The sequence below is a fragment of the Bos grunniens genome, chromosome 11, assembly GCF_055505025.1.
Source record: "Bos grunniens cultivar Pamir isolate PY7600 chromosome 11, Bosgru_T2T1.0, whole genome shotgun sequence".
Classification (NCBI taxonomy): Eukaryota; Metazoa; Chordata; class Mammalia; order Artiodactyla; family Bovidae; genus Bos; species Bos grunniens.
This window is the reverse complement of record NC_141175.1, coordinates 35,753,385-35,777,018: the sequence shown is the minus strand read 5'-3', so window position 1 is coordinate 35,777,018 and position 23,634 is coordinate 35,753,385. Positions and strand designations below refer to the sequence as shown.

At 41.9% G+C, this 23,634-nt stretch overlaps 2 protein-coding genes across 7 annotated transcripts in view; one reads left to right on the top strand and one right to left on the bottom strand.

Annotated features, from left to right (window-relative positions):
* Window positions 1-10,313, bottom strand: part of SLC4A1AP (solute carrier family 4 member 1 adaptor protein) — a 75,642-nt gene extending 65,329 nt beyond the window's left edge. For all 5 annotated transcript variants that reach the window (XM_086326085.1, XM_086326087.1, XM_086326084.1 and 2 more), the window contains exons 1-5: window positions 9,634-10,313; window positions 9,237-9,432; window positions 7,998-8,120; window positions 7,091-7,151; window positions 6,611-6,750 (exon numbers count right to left, since the gene is read on the bottom strand). In XM_086326085.1, the coding sequence (XP_086182211.1) occupies window positions 6,611-6,750; window positions 7,091-7,151; window positions 7,998-8,120; window positions 9,237-9,432; window positions 9,634-10,293 (1,180 nt within the window). In that variant the 5' untranslated portion in view covers window positions 10,294-10,313. The remainder of the gene's footprint in view (window positions 1-6,610; window positions 6,751-7,090; window positions 7,152-7,997; window positions 8,121-9,236; window positions 9,433-9,633) is intronic.
* A 267-nt stretch (window positions 10,314-10,580) lies between these two features.
* SUPT7L (SPT7 like, STAGA complex subunit gamma) lies at window positions 10,581-23,275 on the top strand. Of its 2 annotated transcripts, XM_086326093.1 has the most exons (6): window positions 10,581-10,814; window positions 11,623-11,723; window positions 12,979-13,597; window positions 17,495-17,819; window positions 18,697-18,934; window positions 21,677-23,275. In XM_086326093.1, exons 3-6 carry the CDS (start codon window positions 13,185-13,187, stop codon window positions 21,937-21,939), a joined length of 1,239 nt encoding a protein of 412 aa, XP_086182219.1. In that variant the 5' UTR covers window positions 10,581-10,814; window positions 11,623-11,723; window positions 12,979-13,184; the 3' UTR covers window positions 21,940-23,275. The 2 variants fall into 2 exon arrangements, with proteins under 2 accessions (XP_086182219.1, XP_086182220.1); XM_086326094.1 differs by lacking the exon at window positions 11,623-11,723.
* The last annotated feature ends 359 nt before the right edge of the window (window positions 23,276-23,634 follow it).

Genomic DNA, 23,634 nt, shown 5'->3' with positions numbered 1-23,634 from the left:
CCATATTTACCAATGCAACACTGTAACAATGAAAATCTAGAAAGTCCATCAGCAGGGGACTATGGTAGCCATTATGTTTCTATCTATCCTATATCATTTAACTCCCCTGGGTGTGGTAAAAGTACCCTCTTTCTTTAGAAAATTTTTCTCCCATTCCACCTAGATTAGGTATAGTCATGTGACCACAGCCAGATTCATGAGAATCTTTCCCCCAGAGTTATATTTAGATATAGGAGAAAAAGAGGCTCTCTTTCCAATGAGGTTATTACAGACAGAAGACACAAATCCAGGGCTGTAAGCATCCAGCTTTTCCATATGGGGTTAGAATCTCTCTGCAAAATAAAGCCATGCACTCATGAGACAGACATACATATACACATATACAGGTTGCATGTGTCCTCAGAATACCGAGTTCTGGTTTCACAGCACTAAGTTTTGCTTCCAGAACTTGCAGTCCTGGTTCATGCAGTTCTTTCTTCAATCCTGTGAGTTACTCTTTCTAGCTTCTGCAGCCAATAACCTTTTCCCCATATGAGTTTTCATTAGGTTTCTATTATTTGCAAACAAAACAGTCCTTATTAATTATAAACCTGGTCATTTCCAAGTTGAGATGGTATACTGAACACACATATCTAATTTCATTCTCTCCCCACACTCCACTAAGACTGCAGCAAAGAGATCTTTTTTTTAAAGACACTAATCTACCACCTGACCCGCCTCTTGAGAAATCTGTATGCAGGTCAGGAAGCAACAGTTAGAACTGGACACAGAACAACAGACTGGTTCCAAATAGGAAAAGGAGTACGTCAAGGCTGTATATTGTCACCCTGCTTATTTAACTTCTATGCAGAGTACATCATGAGAAACGCTGGACTGGAAGAAGCACAAGCTGGAATCAAGATTGCCGGGAGAAATATCAATAACCTCAGATATGAAGATGATGCCACCCCTATGGCAGAAAGTGAAGAGGAACTAAAAAGCCTCTTGACGAAAGTGAAAGTGAAGAGTGAAAAAGTTGGCTTAAAACTCAAAATTCAGAAAATGAAGATCATGGCATCCGGTCCCATCACTTCATGGCAAATAGATGGGGAAACAGTGGGAACAGTGTCAGATTTTATTTTCTTGGGCTCCAAAATCACTGCAGATGGTGACTGCAGCCATGAAATTAAAAGACGCTTACTCCTTGGAAGGAAAGTTATGACCAACCTAGATAGCATATTCAAAAGCAGAGACATTACTTTGCCAACAAAGGTCCGTCTAGTCAGTTCAGTCGCTCAGTTGTGTCCGACTCTTTGCGACCCCATGAATCGCAGCACGCCAGGCCTCCCTGTCCATCACCAACTCCCAGAGTTCACCCAGACTCACGTCCATCAAGTCAGTGATGCCATCCAGCCATGTCATCCTCTGTCGTCCCCTTCTCCTCCTGCCCCCAATCCCTCCCAGCATCAGAGTCTTTTCCAATGAGTCAACTCTTCGCATGAGGTAGCCAAAATACTGGAGTTTCAGCTTTAGCATCATTCCTTCCAAAGAAATCCCAGGGCTGATCTCCTTCAACCAGATCCAACCAGATCTGATTGGTTCTGATCCAACCAGAATGGACTGGTTGGATCTCCTTGCAGTCCAAGGGACTCTCAAGAGTCTTCTCCAACACCACAGTTCAAAAGCATCAATTCTTCGGCGCTCAGCTTTCTTCACAGTCCAACTCTCACATCCATACATGACCACAGGAAAAACCATAGCCTTGACTAGAGGAACCTTTGTTGGCAAAGTAGTATCTCTGCTTTTGAATATGCTATCTAGGTTGGTCATAACTTTCCTTCCAAGGAATAAGCGTTTTTTAATTTCATGGCTGCAGTCACCATCTGCTGTGACTTTGGAGCCCAAAAAATAAAGTCTGACACTGCTTCCACTGTTTCCCCATCTATTTCCCATGATGTGATGAGACCGGATGCCATGATCTTCGTTTTCTGAATGTTGAGCTTTAAGCCAACTTTTTCACTCTCCACTTTCACTTTCATCAAGAGGCTTTTTAGTTCCTCTTCACTTTCTGCCATAAGGGTGGCGTCATCTTCATATCTGAGGTTATTGATATTTCTCCCGGCAATCTTGATTCCAGCTTGTGCTTCTTCCAGTCCAGCGTTTCTCATGATGTACTCTGCATAGAAGTTAAATAAGCAGGGTGACAATATACAGCCTTGACGTACTCCTTTTCCTATTTGGAACCAGTCTGTTGTTCCATGTCCAGTTCTAACTGTTGCTTCCTGACCTGCATACAGATTTCTCAAGAGGCAGATCAGGTGGTCTGGTAGTCCCATCTCTTTCAGAATTTTCCACAGTTTATTGTGATCCACACAGTCAAAGGCTTTGGCATAGTCAATAAAGCAGAAATACTGGAACTCTCTTGCTTTTTCCATGATCCAGTGGATGTTGGCAATTTGATCTCTGGTTCCTCTGCCTTTTCTAAAACCAGCTTGAACATCTGGAAGTTCACAGTTCACATATTGCTGAAGCCTGGCTTGGAGAATATTGAGCATTACTTTACTAGCGTGTGAGATGAGTGCAACCGTGCGGTAGCTTGAGCATTCTTTGGCATTGCCTTTCTTTGGGATTGGAATGAAAACTGACCTTTTCCAGTCCTGTGGCCACTGCTGAGTTTTCCAAATCTCCTGTGGTCATGTATGGATGTGAGAGTTGGACTGTGAAGAAGGCTGAGCGCCGAAGAATTGATGCCTTTTAACTGTGGTGTTGGAGAAGACTCTTGAGAGTCCCTTGGACTGCAAGGAGATCCAACCAGTCCATTCTAAAGGAGATCAGCCCTGGGATTTCTTTGGAAGGAATGATACTAAAGCTGAAACTCCAGTACTTTGGCCACCTCATGCGGAGAGCTGACTCATTGGAAAGGACTTTGATGCTGGGAGGGATTGGGGGCAGGAGGAGAAGGGGACGACAGAGGATGAGATGGCTGGATGGCATCACTGACTCAATGGACGTGAGTCTGGGCGAACTCCGGGAGTTGGTGATGGACAGGGAGGCCTGGCGTGCTTCGATTCATGGGGTCGCAAGGAGTCGGACATGACTGAGCAACTGAACTGAACTGAACTGAATCTACAAAGACAGGAAGAATAGGAATGGGGACAGCACCACCACATTTTTGGAAATTAGAAAGCAGACAGACGAGTGGAAACTAACTTAGCAAAACTAAAAAAAAAAAAAAGAATCCTAACCCAACAGGGGGGAAAAAACAGAACCAATCTGATCATACTACAGAATCCTCAAAAGGTCTAGAACTGGGGCTAGATAGCAGTGACAAAATAAAGAGGCCTGAGTAAAAGCTGATGGAGAAACAGATCATCTATCCCACCTACTCACATCCTTCCCACCCCCAGGAAAAACCCCGAGTTTAAGATAGAAAGTCTTTGAACTATGGATTGACTAGTACAATTGAGGGCATGGGTACTATGTTCAAAAACTAGCATTGTCCTGAAAATGGCTAAATGTTGAGAACATGCTCAGCTATCTCTACCACATAGGTCCAGGAATGCTGGCAGCCAGTCCTCTCTCTTCAGGCAGGAGACCGAGGAGTACTCTTTGGAGAATCTTGCCCGCAGAAAAATGAAAATCTACAGATACTTACATCAGGAGTTCCCCTGCAAAATGCCCACCCACATCCTTCTGTAGTGTTGCTCAAACTTTTTTTTTTTTCCTAATTTTATTTTTAAACTTTACATAATTGTATTAGTTTTGCCAAATATCAAAATGAATTCGCCACAGGTATACATGTGTTCCCCATCCTGAACCCTCCTCCCTCCTCCCTCCCCATACCATCCCTCTGGGTGGTCCCAGTGCACTAGCCCCAAGCATCCAGTATCGTGCATCGAACCTGGACTGGCAACTCGTTTCTTACATGATATTTTACATGTTTCAATGCCATTCTCCCAAATCTTCCCACCCTCTCCCTCTCCCACAGAGTCCATAAGACTGTTCTATACATCAGTGTCTCTTTTGCTGTCTCGTACACCGGGTTATTGTTACCATCTTTCTAAATTCCATATATATGCGTTAGTATACTATATTTATGTTTTTCCTTCTGGCTTACTTCACTCTGTATAATATGCTCCAGTTTCATCCACCTCATTAGAACTGATTCAAATGTATTCTTTTTAATGGCTGAGTAATACTCCATTGTGTATATGTACTATAGTGTTGCTCAAATTTAAATAGCCCCACCTATATATTCCAAGCTGCTCATCACCTTTTTGTCCCTAAGTAGTTTTTACAACTAAGAACTACATGACACCTGAGAAAAACCTCTACCATGCAGGATAGACATCAAATAAACAGAAAAAACAACCTGGAGAAAAAAGATCAGCAGACCAATGAGACATTAATAATCCATGAGCAACAATGGCATATTACGTTTTAAAAATGAATATCCAAAGAACAAAATGAGCTGTGGAAATTGAAATCTTGATAGCAAAATACAGAAATAAAGTTGTAGAAATATCCCAGAAAGAACAAAAGAGACACAGAAACAGGACAGAGAAGGGAAAAAAGAAACACAGACAACCAGCCCAAGAGGTTCAATATCTTACAAACAAACTTCCAGAGAACAGAAAGATAAAATGAGGGAATGGCACAATTCCCAAAATGTTCCTGAACTGTCCAGATTTCCAGATCAAACAGAGCCAACAAGTACCCAGGGAAATGGATAAAAATAAACCCACAGAAAGGTACATCATAGTTAAGTTTCAGAACTTTAAGAACAAAGGGAAACTCTTACAAACTTCTAGTGAGAGGAGGGGAAAAAAGATAACATATGATAGATCAGTAACCTGAATAGTTTAGGACTTCAATAGCAGTGCTGGATGTCATATAAGAGCAATGCCCTCAAAGTTGTGAAGGAAAATTACTTCCAAATGAGAGTTCTATTCCTAAACTATTAACCAAAAGTAAAGCCAGAATAATTTTACGTTCAGAGTGGAGAGTTTAATAAAGCTGACTTGCTATCTATCCTTTCTTAGGAATCTACCAGAGGATGTCCACCAAAACAACAGTAGAGCAAGAAAAATGAAAGACGTGAACTCCACTGAAGATTATTACCATCCATGCCCTTATTGTTGGTACCAGCTTCCTAACCTGCCAAAACTACAGAAAGATGTGTTCCACTAAACCAAGAAATATGAGTATCATGAAACAGAAAATCCAACCCTAGAGAAAAAGAAAGGAAATCTCAAGGAAGATAGCAAATGAAGCCCTAGATTACTGTTCTGCAGCAGGCATCCTTAAAAGAAGAGTGTTCTTCAGGAGAAATGTCTCCCAAAAAATCAGATAAATTACTGATAAATTACTTAACCTAATTGACCATATGGAAAAACACACTAGAAGGTTATTGATATGTGCGGGAAGAATGAGAAAGAGGTACCAAAAAAATCAAACACACAACACAATTATTAACTCAAAACTGCTCAGCTGTAATTAATATTTGCATAAACATAACCTTATAAACATTAAATACTTGTTAATGTTTACATGACTAAAAATAGTCATGTTTACATGACTAAAAATATAATAGCATGCTCATGCTTTTTATAAATATGAAAATTTTTAAACTTTTTTTTATTGAAGTATAGCTGATTTATAACACTGCATTAGTTTTAGGTATACAGCATAGTAATTAATTTTTGTTTTGCAGGTTATAGTCCCTTACAGGTTATTACAAGATATCGCATTAGACATATGGATATATTTAAATGCCAGAAGAAATAACTGAAAAAGGTAAAGGCCTTCTACAGTCGAAGACGGTAGAGGGGCAAGACAAGAACAGGTATATTCTAAGACTTTGGTAGTTTTAAAGTATATGTAATTTACTTCGCAATAATAAAAAGTAACTTTGGAATAAAAAAAATAATTACACACCCAATTTTTTAAAAAATAAGGCAAATTTAATGCAATGATATAAAAATTACCAAAATAAGGTAAATAACGCAACAATATAAAAACTATCCATGATACATTCTTGTGTTAAAAAGTCACAAAAGGGGCTTCCCTGGTGGTCCAGTGGTTAAGAATCCACCTTGTAATGCAGGGCACACTGGTTTGATCCCTGGTCCTGTAAGATCCCGCATGCCATGGAGCAACTAAGCCCGTGTGCCACAGCTACCGAGACAGCAGTCTACAGCCAGTGCTCCGCAAAAAAAGGGAGCCACTGTGATGAGACGCCCGCACACTGTAACCAGAGAGTAGCCCCTACTCTCTGCAACTAGAGAAAGCCCGCGAAGAGCAACAAAGGCCCACTGCAGGCAAAAATAAATAAAACTTTTTTAAAGTCACAAAAGAATATAACTATAAATGCATTTGCTATGAGTGTTTGTATTTTGTTAAAGGTTCTAGTTCTGAACACATGTCTGCAGATAATGTCTGGGAGAATATAAATAAACAAAGGTTACCTTTGGTTAAAGACATAGAGAATGTTTTTCTTCTCATTTCATAGAATTCTGTACAATTTACATTTTTCCCCTAAAAAAAGGTTTTATTACTTTATGTGTTCAATCTTTCTTCCTTCTATCCATCTTTTTTTTTAAAAAGGGAAAAAGAGTCCCCACATACTCACCCGCCTCCTGCCGCAGCAATCCCAAAGTATCGAGGATTCGACAAGCTTCCAGTGAACACTGAATCATTGCTTCTTTTTTCTTTCCTGAGTGAATGGCCTCTGCCACTAGCTGTTTTCCAGTTGAATCATCCACAGGTAATCTGCATTGGTATGGGAGGGATTTAAGCACAGAACTAAGCTCCAATCTCATGAAAAACATTAATATTTTATGATAACAGTCATATTTTTGAGATAGCTTTTTAATCTCTCAGTTCAATTTGTTCTATCTTGCCAAAGCTGAATTTCAATTCTTTTCCTTACACCTTACACCTTTCCTTACCCATCCCTCTATAACCCCAATGTGTTAATAACTATCAATCCCCAAATTCATGAATAGTCTCAAAAAGACTAAAATTGCCCTTTGGGTTGTTGTCTGTAACCATGAATTAAACTTGATATTAGCCACTTTCCAGAAATGGATGCTATGACAAAAGAACATACCTCACCCTGCAGAGCCAAGTGCTATGACCCTGTTCATCAAATTCATATTCTAATTCTTCTCCTGTGGGAGGAGGAAAGACAAAACAATTTTAATAGCATCTGAAAATTACCAGTTGATACAAAGGGAAAAGAGAGCAAAGGTTGAATAATAATACAAATGTCTCAAACCACATCGAACACTAAATTTCAAAGCATTTCACTTCCTATTCCTAGGTATTATTATCTGATAATAAAATTAGGATGAGCTTGAGACAGAGAACTGCAAACTCAAAACAATCGTGTCTCCACACACAGGTTTGTCCACTAAATAGAAGCTTTCACACTTGTAAGTTGTAGACTTACTGTTAACTTGTCACAGTTGCTTAGTTTTTAGAAGTGTAACTATTAAGTGAAAAATGCAAACAGTTCATATGTATATATTTACACTCATACACACACATACATATAAGTGTTCTCTAAAAGCTTATCTACTGAAACAATTCTCTGCAGAAAAATTTTTTTAATTATTATCTCAAAGGCTTTATTCCAGTTTTAATTATTTTTTTAATGGAAACAATCTTTAAATCACATAAAGTGGAAATCCATGTTAAGAATGACAAAAGATCAGGGGAATTAGAAACAAAGAAATTGTAACAAATTGGGTGCGTCTCCCAACCACTCCTGTCCTGTATCTTCTGAGAAGGATGAGATGAGTTGGAAAAAAGTACTTCCTTTTTCCAAGATGTGAAAAAAGACCAACAGAAATTTTACAATTTCCAAAACAAACCTGAAGCAACTGACCACACAGCCAAGAACTGAACAAGGAGGACAATAGATAAAATACAGCATTTCTAAGTACTTGAAGATCTAGAAAAGCACCCTCTTGTGGATACATTTTTACCAACAGGGTCAAAATCTATGTACATACCTTCTCGGTCAAAAAAACCTTGGAGAGCCTTTTTTGGATCCTTTATATAAAAAGCCTCCCTTTCTTGTTGAAACTCTAAGACAATGGGGTTCTCTTCAGCCTCATCCTCTACAGCATCTTCTCCTATAGGATACAGGAAAGAAAGCAAAGACAATCAGACATGAGACTATCTGACTGGCACTCACTATCCTTTTAGGCTGCACAAAGATACGTTACCAATGATGAAAAGAAAGGTGGGGGTGGGGAAGAACAAGCACAAAACCATCCGTCTGAACATCTTTGGTTTTCTACATTGTGTGACAAGTTAAAACTTGTTTTCATGGCACCTTACTTTTGTTCTCCATCACTATATGTATTTTAAAAGCAAGACTGCCTACCACATTCTCTATGTAAAAAAAAGAAAAATCTAAACTCTTCAGTCCTGCATTCTCATTCTCTCACAGCCAGGACTTATACTTTGTCTTCAATATAATTTTCCATTACTTATCATGTCCACCAACAGACTGATTTCTTTTCACACTAAGTCTTTGAAACCCAGTGTGTGTTTTACCTTTACGGCACTTGTGAGTTTGGACTGGCCACCCCATAAGTGCCCAGTGTGACTGATGATGACCACACTGGATAGTGCAGGTCTAGGTACTCAGGGGCTGCTCCCTTCTCTGAACCCTTACTCCAGCATACTAGTGGTTTCCAGCTTTTGTTTGGCATTTACCACAAGTAATTTCGTAAGATTTATCTGTCTTCCCCACAACACAGTTAAGGTCATCCAGCTTTTCAGACTCCACTCCTGAATACCTATCTGCCAAAATGTCTGGTATTACAGAAAATTCAATTTATCCCTCTGATTAGGTATTTCACATTTCAGGGTGTTTACACAAAGTACAAAAAATTTGACAGAACTCCTATATTAGATAATATCCCGTTTTATTTGATTGAATGTAGTTTCACTCCCTCTAGCAATAATCAGTACTTAATGAAATAAATTTTAATTGTTAAACTATACACTAAAAGTTTTGAACAAGGGAGTGCACTGTAAAACACATGAAGACAAATCAATTAGGCCCATAATTCAGTTTTTTGGCATCATAAAATTTAATAAATCTAAGTTTTGGTAACCTATGTGCAAACTGTATTTGCCCTATCTTTCTCAAAGAGTCATGAAAGCTGCATGATTTTTAAAAAGTAACTGTACGAATAGAAACGGATTTATTAACCTCTGGCAGCAGTTTTAAGCCTTACCCATTCCCCAGGTGCAGCCCATTTCATCGTCCTGACTACTAGTACTTGTCTTTCTTTCAGCGGTATCCATTTCCTCTTCTTCATCTGAGTCTTCTCCCAGCATCTTCTTTTCCAACATCATTTGTTGCTGCTTGCGCAGTTCCTTCAGTTGCGTTATTGTCAACTCGGATTCTGCCTCTCGATCCTCCTCTGGTCCCTGATGAATCAAGCGAAAGAATTCTTTTAGAGTTTAGGAGAGCTGAAGTCACTTTCAGAAACAAGGCAATGCGTACAGACGTCTGGTGATGAGGAACGCACTTTCATAAAGGACAATCTCCTTTCTCAGGGAAAACTTAAGGAGCTCAGGAACGCACCCAGGTGGGCTCCAGAGATTTCAATTCTAGGGTTTTCTACTTACCTGAAGAAGAAAGAGCCGGGTGCTGCCTCCAAAGCGAAGAACATGTCCGACGTGGACCCGACAATAGGTGCGGGGTGGGATGCGGGTTTTGTTAAGAAAAGTGCCGTGGGTGCTTCCCAAATCGTAGAGATAGAAGCCAGGCCCGTGGCCGTCGCCTTCTGCATCGAGGCCGGACACCCTGTGCTGCAGTACGGCGTGGTAGCGAGACACCGAAGGATGCTCCAGGCACACGTCGCAGCTAGGGAGCCTCCCGAAAAGGCAGCAACTCAGTCCTTTCAAGTCCCGGGTGCCCAGGATGGTGCCGCCTTTTAGTGTCTCGAGGCTGTAGGGGGCCGTGGTGGGGCCGCCCCACGGCGGCTCTCGGTATGGGGGAGCCCGGGCCGGGCAGCCAGGGGAAGGAGTCGCCGTGTGGGGTCGCGGCTGCTCCTCCGCTGGACCCCTATTCTTCCCGCTGTCCGGCAGGGCCGGCGGGACATCCGGCTCCCCGGAATCAGAGTCCGGCAGCGCCGTGGACCTTTCCTTCACCTCCTCCGGGTTTGGAGGATTGTTGGCCGGAGCCTTACTCCGCGCCGCCGAGGGCATCGGCAGGGATGGCTTCTTGAAGTCGTCATCGAGTTCCGGCGAAGCCAGCGGCTCGGACTGAGAGGGACTATCAGCCATTCTCAATTAGGAGCAGCCTCAAAATCTGTCCCTGGGAAACCTCACCCTCTTCGGGTCGCTACATTCCTCTCCACGTCTCCCTCTCTCCAGCCTCCAGACGCTTCTCTAGCAGCGACAGTGGAGTTGATCCTTTACGACCCAGAGCTTTGTGAAGACGAGAGTTATCCCTGGAAGTTGTAGTAAGAGGAAAACAAGAAAAAGGCGGTCGGGGTGCTGTCAGAATGGGGACATCTTTAGAGGTTGCAACCGAGTCGTAATGACTTCCTGCAGCGGAGCCTGATTGAGAAGACGCGCTTCCGGCAGCCTTGAACCGCTGGTCAACACACCAGCCTTCCGGACCTGATACGACCTGATATCTCAGGCCTCTCGGAGCCCATCAGCCGCCCAGTTCAGTACCTGCGAAGTGGCAGTCCATAGTGGAGCCTCCTTGCCTCGGTCCAGGTCCACATTTCCCTGTGTCTGGGCTGCCCCAGCATTAGACGACCCCAGGACACTGTGATTGGCGCCCGAGTCCGCTGATGGTGAGGGAGGAGCCCTGGTAGCGATGTTGGCATTGCTCTGCTTGATGCCTGTCCTTCCTGCTCCTTTGGGTCAAGTTAGGGGAGAGGGCGATTTTTGTTGTCACTTGGTTCATTCATGTATTCGTTCCTTCTTTTATTCTTTCTGAAACCAATTGAGGCAGCATAGTGTAGTTGTTAAGAGTGCACACCCTGGATCCTGACCATCTCGATCTTCCCTCTCAGCTGTTTCCGACATTAGGCAAGACAGAAGGCCTCAGCTTCCACGTCTGAAAATTGGGGTAATAATAGTATCTACTTAAAAAAAAAAAGATATCTACTTATAGAAAGGTTGGGAAAATTGAATTGACAGTAGAGGCAAAGCCTGGCATGTAGTAGGCACTCAAATCTTAGACACCAAGATCACAGCTGTGAGAGACAGATGGAAGAATAAAATTGAAACAAGTACTAGTTTAAATACAGGTATAAATGCTGTGATGGAAACATAGAAAGTGATGTGAGACTTAACAAGGGGAGATGTGTTGGGGAGGTGATAGGGTGGTGACTTAAATCATACTTAAGGATGAATACAAGTCTTCCAGGGATGTGGCAGGTAGCAAGGCATTGCCTGCAGAGATCATGTCATTAAGCTGTGGAAATGCATGGCATTTGCAACCAGAGAAGTCTGGTACTGTTGGAACTAAGATGGTCACTTTCTTCAGGAAGTTCCTCCTTTGTGTTTTCTCACTGAACTTGGTCTGTGTCTCTAGTAGAACAGCACTGACCACACACTTTAATGTTGAAACATTCATGTTTTTCTCCCTCACCTCAGGGTAAGGACCTTGAATTAGTCTTTATATCCTCACATGACACTTGGCATTTGATAAAAATTCATTGAATTTGAAGAGACATATGGGAAATGAATCTGGAAAGGTGAGTTGAAGCTGGATTGTAATTGGTGTTGAATGGTAAATCAAAAAAATTTGACGTTTTTCCAATAGTCAGTGGGAAGTCATTAGGTTTAAGTTTAAAATATTAAGTCTAGCCTCACTACAGAGGCTTACTTGGTAGCTCAGCTGTGGTAAAGAATCAGCCTGCAGTGCAGGAGACAAGGGTTCAATTCCTGGGTTGGGAAGATCCCCTGGCCAAGGGATAGGGTACTCCAGTATTCTTGGGCTTCCCTGGTGGTTCAGTTGGTAAAGAATTTGCCTGCCGTGTGGGAGACCTGTGTTCGATCCCTGGGTTGGGAAGATCCTGTGGAGGAGGGCATGGCAACCCACTCTGGTATTCTTGCCTGGAGAATCCCAAGGACAGAGGAGCCTGGCAGGCTGCAGTGCATGGGGTCACAAATAATTGGACACAACTGAGCAATTAAGCACAGCATCACTGTAGAGAGTAGATTTGATACAAGGAGAGACTAAAGGAAGGGATATTATTTAAGAGATAGCAGATATCTGAGATTCTTCCCTATGAATGTCAGAAGTTGAATGCATAAGACTGTTTAGGATAGTGGTTCATAAATTTTTCCACCAGGATTAGTTAAAGGTTCCCATGTTTGGCATGTATGCATGCATGCTATGTTGCTTCAGTAGTGTCTGACTCTTTGCGACCCTTTGGACTGTAGCCCCTCAGGCTCTTCTGTCCATGGGATTCTTCAGGCAAGAATACTGGAGTGGGTTGCCATTTCCTTCTCCAGGGGATCTTCCTGACCCAGGAATTGAGCCCATGTCTCTTACTCCTGCATCGGCAGGCAGGTTCTTTACCCCTAGTGCACCTGGGAAGCATTCACAGACTAATAACCACCTCAGGAATTCCCTGGCAGTCCAGTGGTTAGGACTTGGCACTGAGATCCCACAGGCTGCATGGCACAGCAAAAAAAAGAAAAGAAGAAGAACCTTTTCCTATCTTTAACTCTACTCCTTTTTCTCCTGCGGATCCAGGGGAGATGTGTCAAGATACTCTGAGAAATATTCCATGTCTCATTTAAGTGTCTTGCCTTGCAAATCATTCAGGATTGGTAATAAGTTAGTGGGGTGAGTTGGAAAATATGGACACTATAGAGCCTAACATACTCTTGCAGCTATTAGTCTACTAAAGACCCAAACTCTACCTTGTGGTTCAGTCTGGTAGGAATTGTCACAGTGTATGAGTGTGATATTAACAGTTATATTTCTCTTAATTTCTTCAGGAAGAACGTCCTTGGTCCAGCAGTGTTGCTGACACTGACTTTTTCTAAGTGGTCTTGAACTGCCTAGTTTTTATGTCAATACCTGGCTAGACCTCGTATTCTTCACTACGGAAGCCCTTAACCTGCAGTTGCTAGAGATTTTAAAACACTGCCTTTAGGATAACCATCCACATTTAACTTGGGAGCTCTTCCTTTGTAATTCCAAAATGTTGAGATACTGGGGAGAGATACCAATCTCGTCAAGCCAGACCAACAGAAGTTCTTTTGACTTGCTCCCTCGGGAGTTCCGACTGGTAGAAGTCCATGACCCGCCTCTGCACCAACCCTCAGCCAACAAGCCCAAGCCTCCCACTATGCTGGACATCCCCTCAGAGCCCTGCAGCCTCACCATCCACACCATTCAGCTGATCCAGCACAACCGACGTCTGCGTAACCTCATCGCCACGGCACAGGCCCAGAATCAGCAACAGACAGAAGGTGTAAAGACTGAAGAGACTGAACCTCTTCCGTCCTGCCCTGGGTCACCTCCTCTTCCTGATGATCTCCTTCCTTTAGATTGTAAGAATCCAAGTGCACCATTCCAGGTCTGGCACAGTGACCCAGAGAGTGACTTTTATCGGTAAGACAAGGCTTTGCTATATGTTACTTTTCTTCCCAACACCCTGTTAAGCACGTCACCACATTTCCAGGAGGAAACTTAAGATGAGAGTAAATGACTGGGCCAAAGTTGCTCAGGTAATTAGTGGAAAGTTTAAGAGTTGAACCATGTTCTTCCAAATCCAGAGTCTGTATTTTTTTATTTTCTGGTGCAACAAATATTTCTTGAGTACCTAATATATGCCAAGCACTTTACTAGGAGCAAAGTACTACACTGGTTTGTAAAAGAGGCCATGGTCTTATAGTCCTCCAAATCTAGTTTTTCTTGTTAATTAAAAGATATACTGTGGGTTTAGCTCATTGTCCTCAAGATGAGATTTATGGACTTATTCTCTTACTATTAGGAATCCACGAGTTCTATACAAGAATTTTTTAACGGTGTATTTTCATTTTGATAACACAGTTCAAGAAATAATAGTATAACAATGTTCCTGATCCTCGCTGCCCAAAATCTGATCTGAGATCAGCAACATCAACATCACTTGGGAGGTTGTTAGAAATGCAGAGTGTCAGACTCACCCAGACCTCCGGAGTCAGAATTTTCATTTTAACAAGATCTCCAGAGATTCATTGGAGAAGGCAATGGCAACCCACTCCAGTACTCTTGCCTGGAAAATCCCATGGATGGAGGGGCCTAGTGGGCTGCAGTCCATGGGGTCGCTAGGAGTCGGACACGACTGAACGACTTCACTTTATTTTTTCACTTTCATGCATTGGAGAAGGAAATGGCAACCCACTCCAGTGTTCTTGCCTGGAGAATCCCAGGGACAGGGGAGCCTGGTAGGCTGCCGTCTATGGGGTCGCACAGAGTCGGACATGACTGAAGCGACTTAGCAGCAGCAGCAGCCAGAGATTCATACGTAAATTTCAATTTGAGAAGCCTTGCTGCATATCCTCTGATTGCCTTAAAAGCTAGTGCTACTACTGGATTTCAGTATGAAAGTTTGCATTTGATGCCAAATAAGTACTTTTGTCTTTTCATTTTGAAATTTGTCAGACCTACAGAAAAGTTTAAATAATAGGATGACAAAAACCCAAATACCCTTCACCTGGATTCAACAATTGTTAATATTTTAGTACATTTACTTTCTCTCACATATGTATAAGTGTGCATACACACATTTACTCACAAATATACAAACATTTATGTATACATATATACATACACACACGGTTTTTTTGCCAAATCTTTTAGAGTTGTAGATATCACAGTATTTCACCCCTAAATTATTCACCTTAGCCTAAAAATAAGGAAATTTCCTACATAATCCCAATAACCAGTATTACATCAAAGTAAGTGAACACAAATTAAGTACTATCATTTAATACATCTGTATTCAGATTTTTCCAGTTGTCCCCAAAATATCCTTTATTAGGTATATTTTTCCCCAGTCTTGGACCTAATAAAGACCATGTATTTCTTTTCATTGTTATACCTCTTTAGTGTCTTTTTTTTTTTTTTTTTGAGGTATAGTTGATTTACAATATTAGTTTCAGGTGTACAACACTGTAATTCAATATTTGTATAGATTATACTCCTTTTAAAGTTATTATAAAATATTGGCTGTATTTCCTGTGCTGTACAATATATTCCTGTAGCTTATTTATTTTATACATAGTAGCTTGTACCTCTTAATCTACCCCATCTTGCCCCATCCTTCCCTCTCCTCACTGTTAACCACTAGTGTGTTCCCAATATCTATGAGTCTACTTCTTTTGTTGTATTCACTAGTTTGTTTTAGATTCTATGTATAAATGATATACAGTATTTGTCTTTCTCTGCTTTAGTGTCTTTTAAGCTAGAATAGCTTTCCCCTTTTATAATACATGATATTAATCTTTTTTAAGAGTTCAGGTCATTTGTTCCAAATCAGACTGGATTTGCTGATTATTTTCTTAAGATAAGATTCAGATTAAATGTTTGGTAAAAATGCTTCATAACTAATTGTGTTGTACGTCACTTACTGCATCTGCCTGTTGATGATGATAGTTGCTACTATTTTAATTGTCCCAAACTAATGAAAAAAGAAGAGAAATAGACTTATGTAAGGTTTGCAGTTGGCCCAGATTAAGGCAGGATGATGTCATGGTGCGTTGTCTAAGTTTCGAAGACACTGGAATAGTGAAAAAGGGAATGAGAAATGTGTCATCACGTTCTTGGCACATATTGGTATAGATGTGCCCAACTTAAGAATACTTACTCTGTAACACTCAGTACCAGCTTTACATTTTGAGAGCAATTTAGCTTTTACAAAATAATACTGTCCCTCATATTAAATTGATGCTATTATTTAGAATTTGTAGTTTTGTGTCAGTTTTCTAATTTTAATTATTAGGAAGATTCTGTGAACATCAGAAGTTTACACATAGTTTATTTTATATATATTTAAGAGACTGTTACAAAAATATTTTGCATCAGGTATGGGGCTGCAGGAAGAATTATTTTCCTTTAAAATGGGTCCACATATTAAGTAAAACAGTACTGATTTAGCTCTGTTTATTAGGCACTTCTGAAGTCTTTAGCTTTTGGTCCAGAGAAACTGGTCATGGGAAATGATGATATAAACAGTAAATGAAAAATTACTTGACAGTTGGTTTTCTTATTTTCCAATTATTAGGTGAATTGCAGTAGTTGCTGCTGAGCAGATAATAGCAGCGTGGGTGAATAGCTCCTCAGGAACTCTGTTCAGCAATCACAGGGTGACAAATGCAAAGTGTGTGCAGGGAAGAGTCATTTTCTGTACCCTCTTTTATTTTTATCTATTTACTTCCTTTGTCAGGGGAAGGCAGAAGATAGGAAATTTCAGGAGAACAGGTAAATTATTAGGAGCTCATTAAAAGTTACTTTTAGGAAATCAGACAACTTTTGAAGTTTTTGTTTTGTTTTAGAAAGATAGGATTTTTGCCACAATGATTAGGTGTAAAAATGAGTATCATGAAGAACACAGGATCTAGAGTCAGAAGCTCTATATTACAAAAACATTTGGCAAATCACCCCCTCTGAACTTCAGTTTCTTCACCTGCCAGATAGGAATAATAATATGGACCCCTACCAATTTCACAGCATAAAGTAGGATAAAAATGCTTTGTAAGCAATTGTTGTTCAGTCTCTCAGTCCTGTCTGACTCTTTGCGACCCACCCTGCAGCAAGCCATGCTTCCCTGTCCTTCACTATCTCCCGGAGTTTGCTCAAACTTATGTCCATTGAGTTGGTAATGCCATCCAACATCTCATCCTCTGTCGCTTGTAAGCAATATATGTTTTAAACTGCTTTTATAAAATTGAATTGCTTTCCTATATTACAAACGGTTTGTTGCAGTTAAATTCTAGAGGTCCATATATTGCCCAGCATGTGAGGAACCTATGCTATGCTGAAAATGTGCACCACTGTGCTCTTAAAATTAATCAGATCCTAAAAGTGAAGTCGCTCAGTCGTGCCTGACTCTTTGTGACCCCATGGAGAGTAGCCTGCGTCAAGCTCCTCCATCCATGGGATTTTCCAGGCAAGAGTACTGGAGTGGGTTGCCATTTCCTTCTCCATAAAAGTGATCAAAATCACACAATTGATACCAGAAGATGGGAACTTACTTTTCAGTAGATACCCTTTTATACTGTTTACTATAAACACATATCACCTATGCAAGCTTTATGTAATTGGAATTGCTCAGGGATATGACTGTGGGTCCTTGAGACATGCCCTGAAATGGCAGCAAGGTAAAACTGGACTATATAACCTGCCTGAAATTCTCCTGGAAAACTGAGCCAGACATTTGATTAGGATTGTAAACCGCCTAGGAAGACACGACAGGTCACCCCTTTGCAAGAGAACCAATGACACTCATCGTGTCTCCACTTTCAGGGGGAAAGGGGAGCCTGTGACTGAACTCAGCTGGCACTCCTGCCGACAGCTCCTCTACCAGGCAGTGGCCACAATCCTGGCCCACGCTGGCTTTGAGTGTGCTAACGAGAGCGTCCTGGAGACCCTGACTGATGTGGCCCACGAGTACTGCCTCAAGTTCACCAAGCTGCTGCGCTTTGCTGTGGATCGAGAATCCCGGCTGGGGCAGACTCCTTTCCCCGATGTGATGGAGCAGGTGTTCCATGAAGTGGGCATCGGCAGCGTGCTCTCCCTCCAGAAATTCTGGCAGCACCGCATCAAGGACTATCACAGTTACATGCTGCAGGTGAGAGGATCCCAAGGAGGGGTGCACAAGGATATGTGATCTAGGGGTGTTCAGCAGGATCCCTAACACTTGGCCTAGGGTGCAGAGCACAGGGCCTGGAATAGAGTGAACTTAACTTGACTTGCCTCTTGGCCCCGGCTGTGACCCACACTGACCTGGCCAGACCCAGGGTTCTTCTTCAGTCAGTGAAATTATAGCATGTGGCTAGCCTGCTTTTATTCAACACATATTTGTGGAGTGCCTATTGTGGAATTCAGCAGTTTAATAGGACAAGTTCCTTGAGCTTGCATTCTTGTTGAGAGAGAGACAAAAACAGGTAATCAAAATCATTTCAGATGGCGTTAAGTGCTATGAACCAGGAGCAAAACAGTGAGATGACACTGCCCTCAAAGGTAGTGTGGGATGGGGGAGACAGCGTTTTTGGTTAAAACCAGAACTATCTAATCTCTTCCACCCTTGTGGCCTTAGGCATTTTGTTCACTGTTCTGGTTTCCCCAAATCTGAAATATAAGAAATTCATAACACCCAGTCGGCTTTGCTAAGTGATCCAGATGTCCTACAGTGTTCATTAGCCACCTGTTGTATTTATGTCAAATGTTAGTTTTTATAGCCAAAAATGTCACCTTTTGTCCCAGTTCTGATATAATACATTTAAATATTTTACCTTTATGTACCTTTTAATTAATCACATACATGTTCTCTGCCAAACAAGTTTTCTTTACATGTCCCTGTCATCTATGAATTTCAAACTCAAATTCTTCCCATTAGCAGTGATGCTTTATTCATATTCATATTCTGTTTCCACCAGATGCCACAAGCTGACTATCCAACTTGCTTTTAACATTCCTTTGGAAAATTGACTCTTGCTTGCCAACAGATTAGTAAGCAGCTCTCTGAAGAGTATGAGAGGATCGTCAATCCTGAGAAGGCCACAGAGGACACGAAGCCTGTCAAGATCAAGGAGGAACCTGTGAGCGACATCACCTTCCCTGTCAGTGAAGAACTGGAGGCCGACCTTGCTTCTGGAGACCAGTCGCTGCCCATGGGAGTCCTCGGCACTCAGACCGAGCGCTTCCCATCTAACCTGGAGGTCGAGGCTTCACCACAGGCTTCAAGTAAGAGAGAACAACCTACCCATCTTGATTCTGAGAGATGTGCCAGCCTCAGTACTTCTTGCATTTTAGACTCAAAGGCTGGAGATGAAAGAGCAAAAGTAGGGATGGGCAGGGGAATGGAAAGTCTAAAAAGAAGCATAGTGTCACTGATCTAGAGATAGAAACATTCTCGTCCTAATTAGTAAAGAGGGAACTAGCACAGCTTTACAGACATTCTTTGAAATTATTCCTAGTTAGGATGTACATGCAATGTTACTCTCTTCAGTTCAGTTCAGTCGCTGAGTTGTGTCCTCTTTGCAACCTCATGGACTGCAGCACAACAGGCTTCCCTGTCTGTCACCAACTCCCAGAGCTTGCTCAGACTCATGTCCATTGAGTCAGTGATGCCATCCAACCATCTCATCCTCTGTCATCCCCTTTTCCTGCTGCCCTCAATCTTTCCCAGCATCAGGGTCTTTTCCAGTGAGTCCATTCTTCACATCAGGTGGCCAAAGTATTGGAGTTTCAGCATCAGTCCTTCCAATGAATATTCAGGACTGATTTCTTTTAGGATGGACTGGTTGGATCTCCTTGAAGTCCAAGGGAATCTCAAGAGCCTTCTCCAGTACCACAGTTCAAAAGCATCAATTCTTTGGCACTCAGCTTTCTTCACAGTCCAACTCTCACATCTCTGCATGACTACTGGAAAAACCATAGCTTTGACTAGACGGACCTTTGTTGGCAAAGTAATGTCTTTGCTTCTTAATATGCCATCTAGGTTGGTCATAACTTTCCTTTCAAGGAGTAAATGTCTTTTAATTTCATGGCTGCAATCACCATCTGCAGTGATTTTGGAGCCCCAAAAAATAAAGTCTGACACTATTTCCCCTATTTCCCCATCTATTTGCCATAAAGTGATGGGACCAGATACCATGATCTTAGTTTTCTGAATGTTGAGTTTTAAGCCAACTTTTTCACTCTGTTTCACTTTCATCAAGAGGCTGTTCTTCTTCCCTTTCTGCCATAAGGGTGGTGTCATCTGTGAGGTAATTGATATTTCTCCAAGCCATCCTGATTCCAGCTTGTGCTTCATACAGTCAGACATTTCTCATATACTCTGCATGTAAGTTAAATAAGCAGGGTGACAATATACAACCCTGACATACTCCTTTCCCAATTTGGAACCAGTCTGTTGTTCCATGTCCAGTTCTAACTATTGCTTCCTGACCTGCATACAGATTTCTCAGGAGGCAGGTCAGGTAGTCTGGTATTCCCATCTCTAAGAATTTTCCACAGTTTGTGTGATCCACACAGTCAAAGGCTTTGGTGTAGTCAATAAAGCAGAAATTGATGTTTTTCTGGAACTCTCTTGTTTTTTCAGTGATCCAACAGATGTTGGCAATGTGAACTCTGGTTCCTCTTCCTTTTCTAAATCTAGCTTGAACAACTGGAAGTTCATGGTTCACGTACTGTTGAAGCCTGGCTTGGAGATTTTTTAGCATTACTTTGCTAGCGTGTAAGATGACTGCAATTGTACAGCAGTTTGAGCATTCTTTGGCATTGCCTTTCTTTGGGATTGGAATGAAAACTGACCTTTTCCAGTCTTGTGGCTACTGCTGAGTTTTCCAAATTTGCTGTTACTCTCTTGATGACAGTTAATTCAGCCGACCCAGCTAGGTGGACAGATGGCCTCCTGTTCTCTGTATTCTGGTCTTTCTTGATGCTTGTGCTGAGTTAATTAAAGCAACTTCCAGACAGGTGGAGTAATGTTAATTGCTCAAGGATGTTTGAATAGTTGGGGTTCCTTGGTCGGAGTAGTACCAACAAGTTGAACCTGAAAAGGATTAAAATAGGGCAACTCAATTATAGGCAGCTGGCTGCTTCTTCCAGATAGACTCTGTGATTCCCTTCAGAACCCGATGGCTCAATGATCCCTAAGTCAGAAGGACTGCAAATAATGCTAGACGCTCAGTTCTTTACAGTTTATTTATTTATTTATTGGCTGTGCCATGCAGCATGTGGGATTTTAGTTCCCCGATCAGGGACCAAACCTGAGCCCCCTGCAGTGGAAGTCTTAACCACTGGACTTCTAGGGAAGTCCCAGTTCTTTAGAAATATAAATTATGTCATCAGTGAAGTAATGATGCAAACAGCCAGTCCTTCAGTGTGGCCTAAACAGAATTAGGCCACATTTTCAAAGTACTGGGCAGAGAGCCTTTCACTATGGGAGATGTAATAACCACAGAACAGCATTGCTAGAAGACACAGAGGCAGGAGAACCAGAAAGAAATTCTTGCAGACATAGGGGTCATGTCTCTTTTCAGCAGTCTGGGAACTGCTGCCACCATTTTGTAGTGATCACTAACTTTTCATAATGTGAGAGAGAACCAGGGACCCAAACACAGGGCAGAAAAACAAGACAGCCGCGTAAAAGGACAGGCAAATGTAACACTTGCCCAAGAACCCATGGTTGTGCCTGCCTTTGAACCATGAATATTTCCACCTGCGTAGCTTTACTTTCCCTGGTTTAGGGGAAATGGAGATGGATGAGGTGAGGTAAAGGAAGGGGAGGTAGTGGAAAAGAAGATATTTTGAGTTGGTAACTTTTTAAGCAGAGAATAACAATATATTCTCTAGGCAAGTAGAGAATCAGAATGAAAACTGAGCTCAAAGGCCATCAGCCAGCCCTGGGTGGTGTATGCCACCTGCTTTGTTCCAGCCTTTCTTGCTGCTAGTTAGTTCTGTGTTCTTTTCCATTCCCAGGTACAGAGGTAAATGCTTCCCCTCTTTGGAACTTGGCCCACGTGAAAATGGAGCCTCAAGAGAGTGAAGAAGGCAACGTTTCTGGGCACGGCGTGCTGGGCAGCGATGTGTTCGAGGAGCCAATGTCAGGCATGAGTGAAGCTGGAATCCCCCAAAGCCCTGATGACTCAGACAGCAGCTATGGCTCCCACTCCACTGACAGCCTCATGGGCTCCTCCCCTGTTTTCAACCAGCGCTGCAAAAAGAGGATGAGGAAAATATAAAAGGCAAAGAGGGAGACCTCTTCAGACTTAGAAGACCCAACAGAAACTCTGATGGATTCTAATTTGTTTCCACAAATAATGATTGAACTCTTAAAACACAATGGGTTTTCCTGGTATCAGTGGAGCTGGATTTAACCAAATAAGTCTACTTTTACCTTTTGCATCTAGTTTTTGTTGTTTTCCACAACCAAGCCACCTTTCACAGATATCACACCGGGATGGTGATCCAGAGACCAAAACAGTGTCCCTGACTTGTCTTTACCATGTGACAAGTGACTTAGCTTCTCTCAAGCTGTTTCTCTTGCACAACCAAGAAGAATCACACTGGGTCTGGCCTACACTGCAGGGATATTATGAAGATGAAGATGTTATTAAGCTTCACAGCTGTGCTTGAACAGACTCACATATATGCTGATATCAGATGTCAATTTTTTTCTTTTAACTTGCTTCATTTTTGGTTCAAGTCATTGGGAATCCAATGGAAATAGCTAAACATTGCACAGCTTATCTATCAGTAGTCTTTTTTTTCTGTTTCTGCTGCCCACAGAATCTCCTGTGAAATCACAGCAGTCTGTGAACAGCCTTTTTGCTTATCCAAATAGCCCTCTCCCATCTCAACCATATATTTTTCTTCTTCCTTCTCTAGACTTAGTCCATGTATTCCAATCCTCTTTATTTCCAGTCAGATTTTTTTTTTTTAACATTGGGTTGGCCAAAAAAGTTCATTCAGGCTTTTCCATATGCTATAGAAAAACCCAAACGAACTTTTTGGGCAACCCAGTATTTTCAGCATGTACATTTTTCAGTAGCTCTTTTCATTTTCTCCTTTTTGAATGATGAAACTAACTGATGGCTCATCAGAGTCTGCCCGCAATGCAGGAGACCCGGTTCGATCCCTGGGTCAGGAAGATCCCCTGGAGAAGGGAAGGGCAACCTGCACCAATATTCTTGCCTGGAAAATCCCATGGACAGAGGAGACTGGCGGGCTACAGTCCATGGGGTTGCAAAAAGCTGGGACACGACTGAGCGACTAACACTTCCACTTTGTGAATGAAGCAAACAGGACCTGTCCGTAGACAGACTTGTGCCTGTTTCATTTGTTGCATCTGCTTGGCCATCAGAGGACAGTGGTCCATTCCTTTACCAGAATTCTACATCTGCACATTGTACTTCTACTGGATGGGCAGCCTCTAAAAGGCTAACAATATGCACCATTCTGCTTTACATCATGTCCTGAACAGATTGACTGCTGTTACTCATCCATCGCAGTATCTGCCCTACTTGGCATCTGATAGTGTCAATCATTATTTATTAAATACTTGATGTAGCACTGGAATAATCAGGAGTAATTAGCAAATGTGTGCAAGTTAAGTACTGCTGAAGTTTGGTTTGGGGGTGCAGAATACAAGTCTTGTGAAATTTAGAGCACTCTTTTAGTAGACTAGAAATCAAGGCCCATATCACTGAGTGCCTTAAATGTCTCAGGTATTGGGAATAAATACGAATACAACAGCAACAAAATAAGGTTATGATTTAAACTGTTGCCAAAGCATTTATAAGTTTGCTAATTGGACATCCTTGGCATGTTTAAACCTTTCCTGTTCCAGGTTTAGTTTCATTTCCCCTTATTTGCTTCCTTTGTGGCTCAGCTGGTAAAGAATCCGCGTGCAATGCGGGAGACCTGGGTTCGATCCC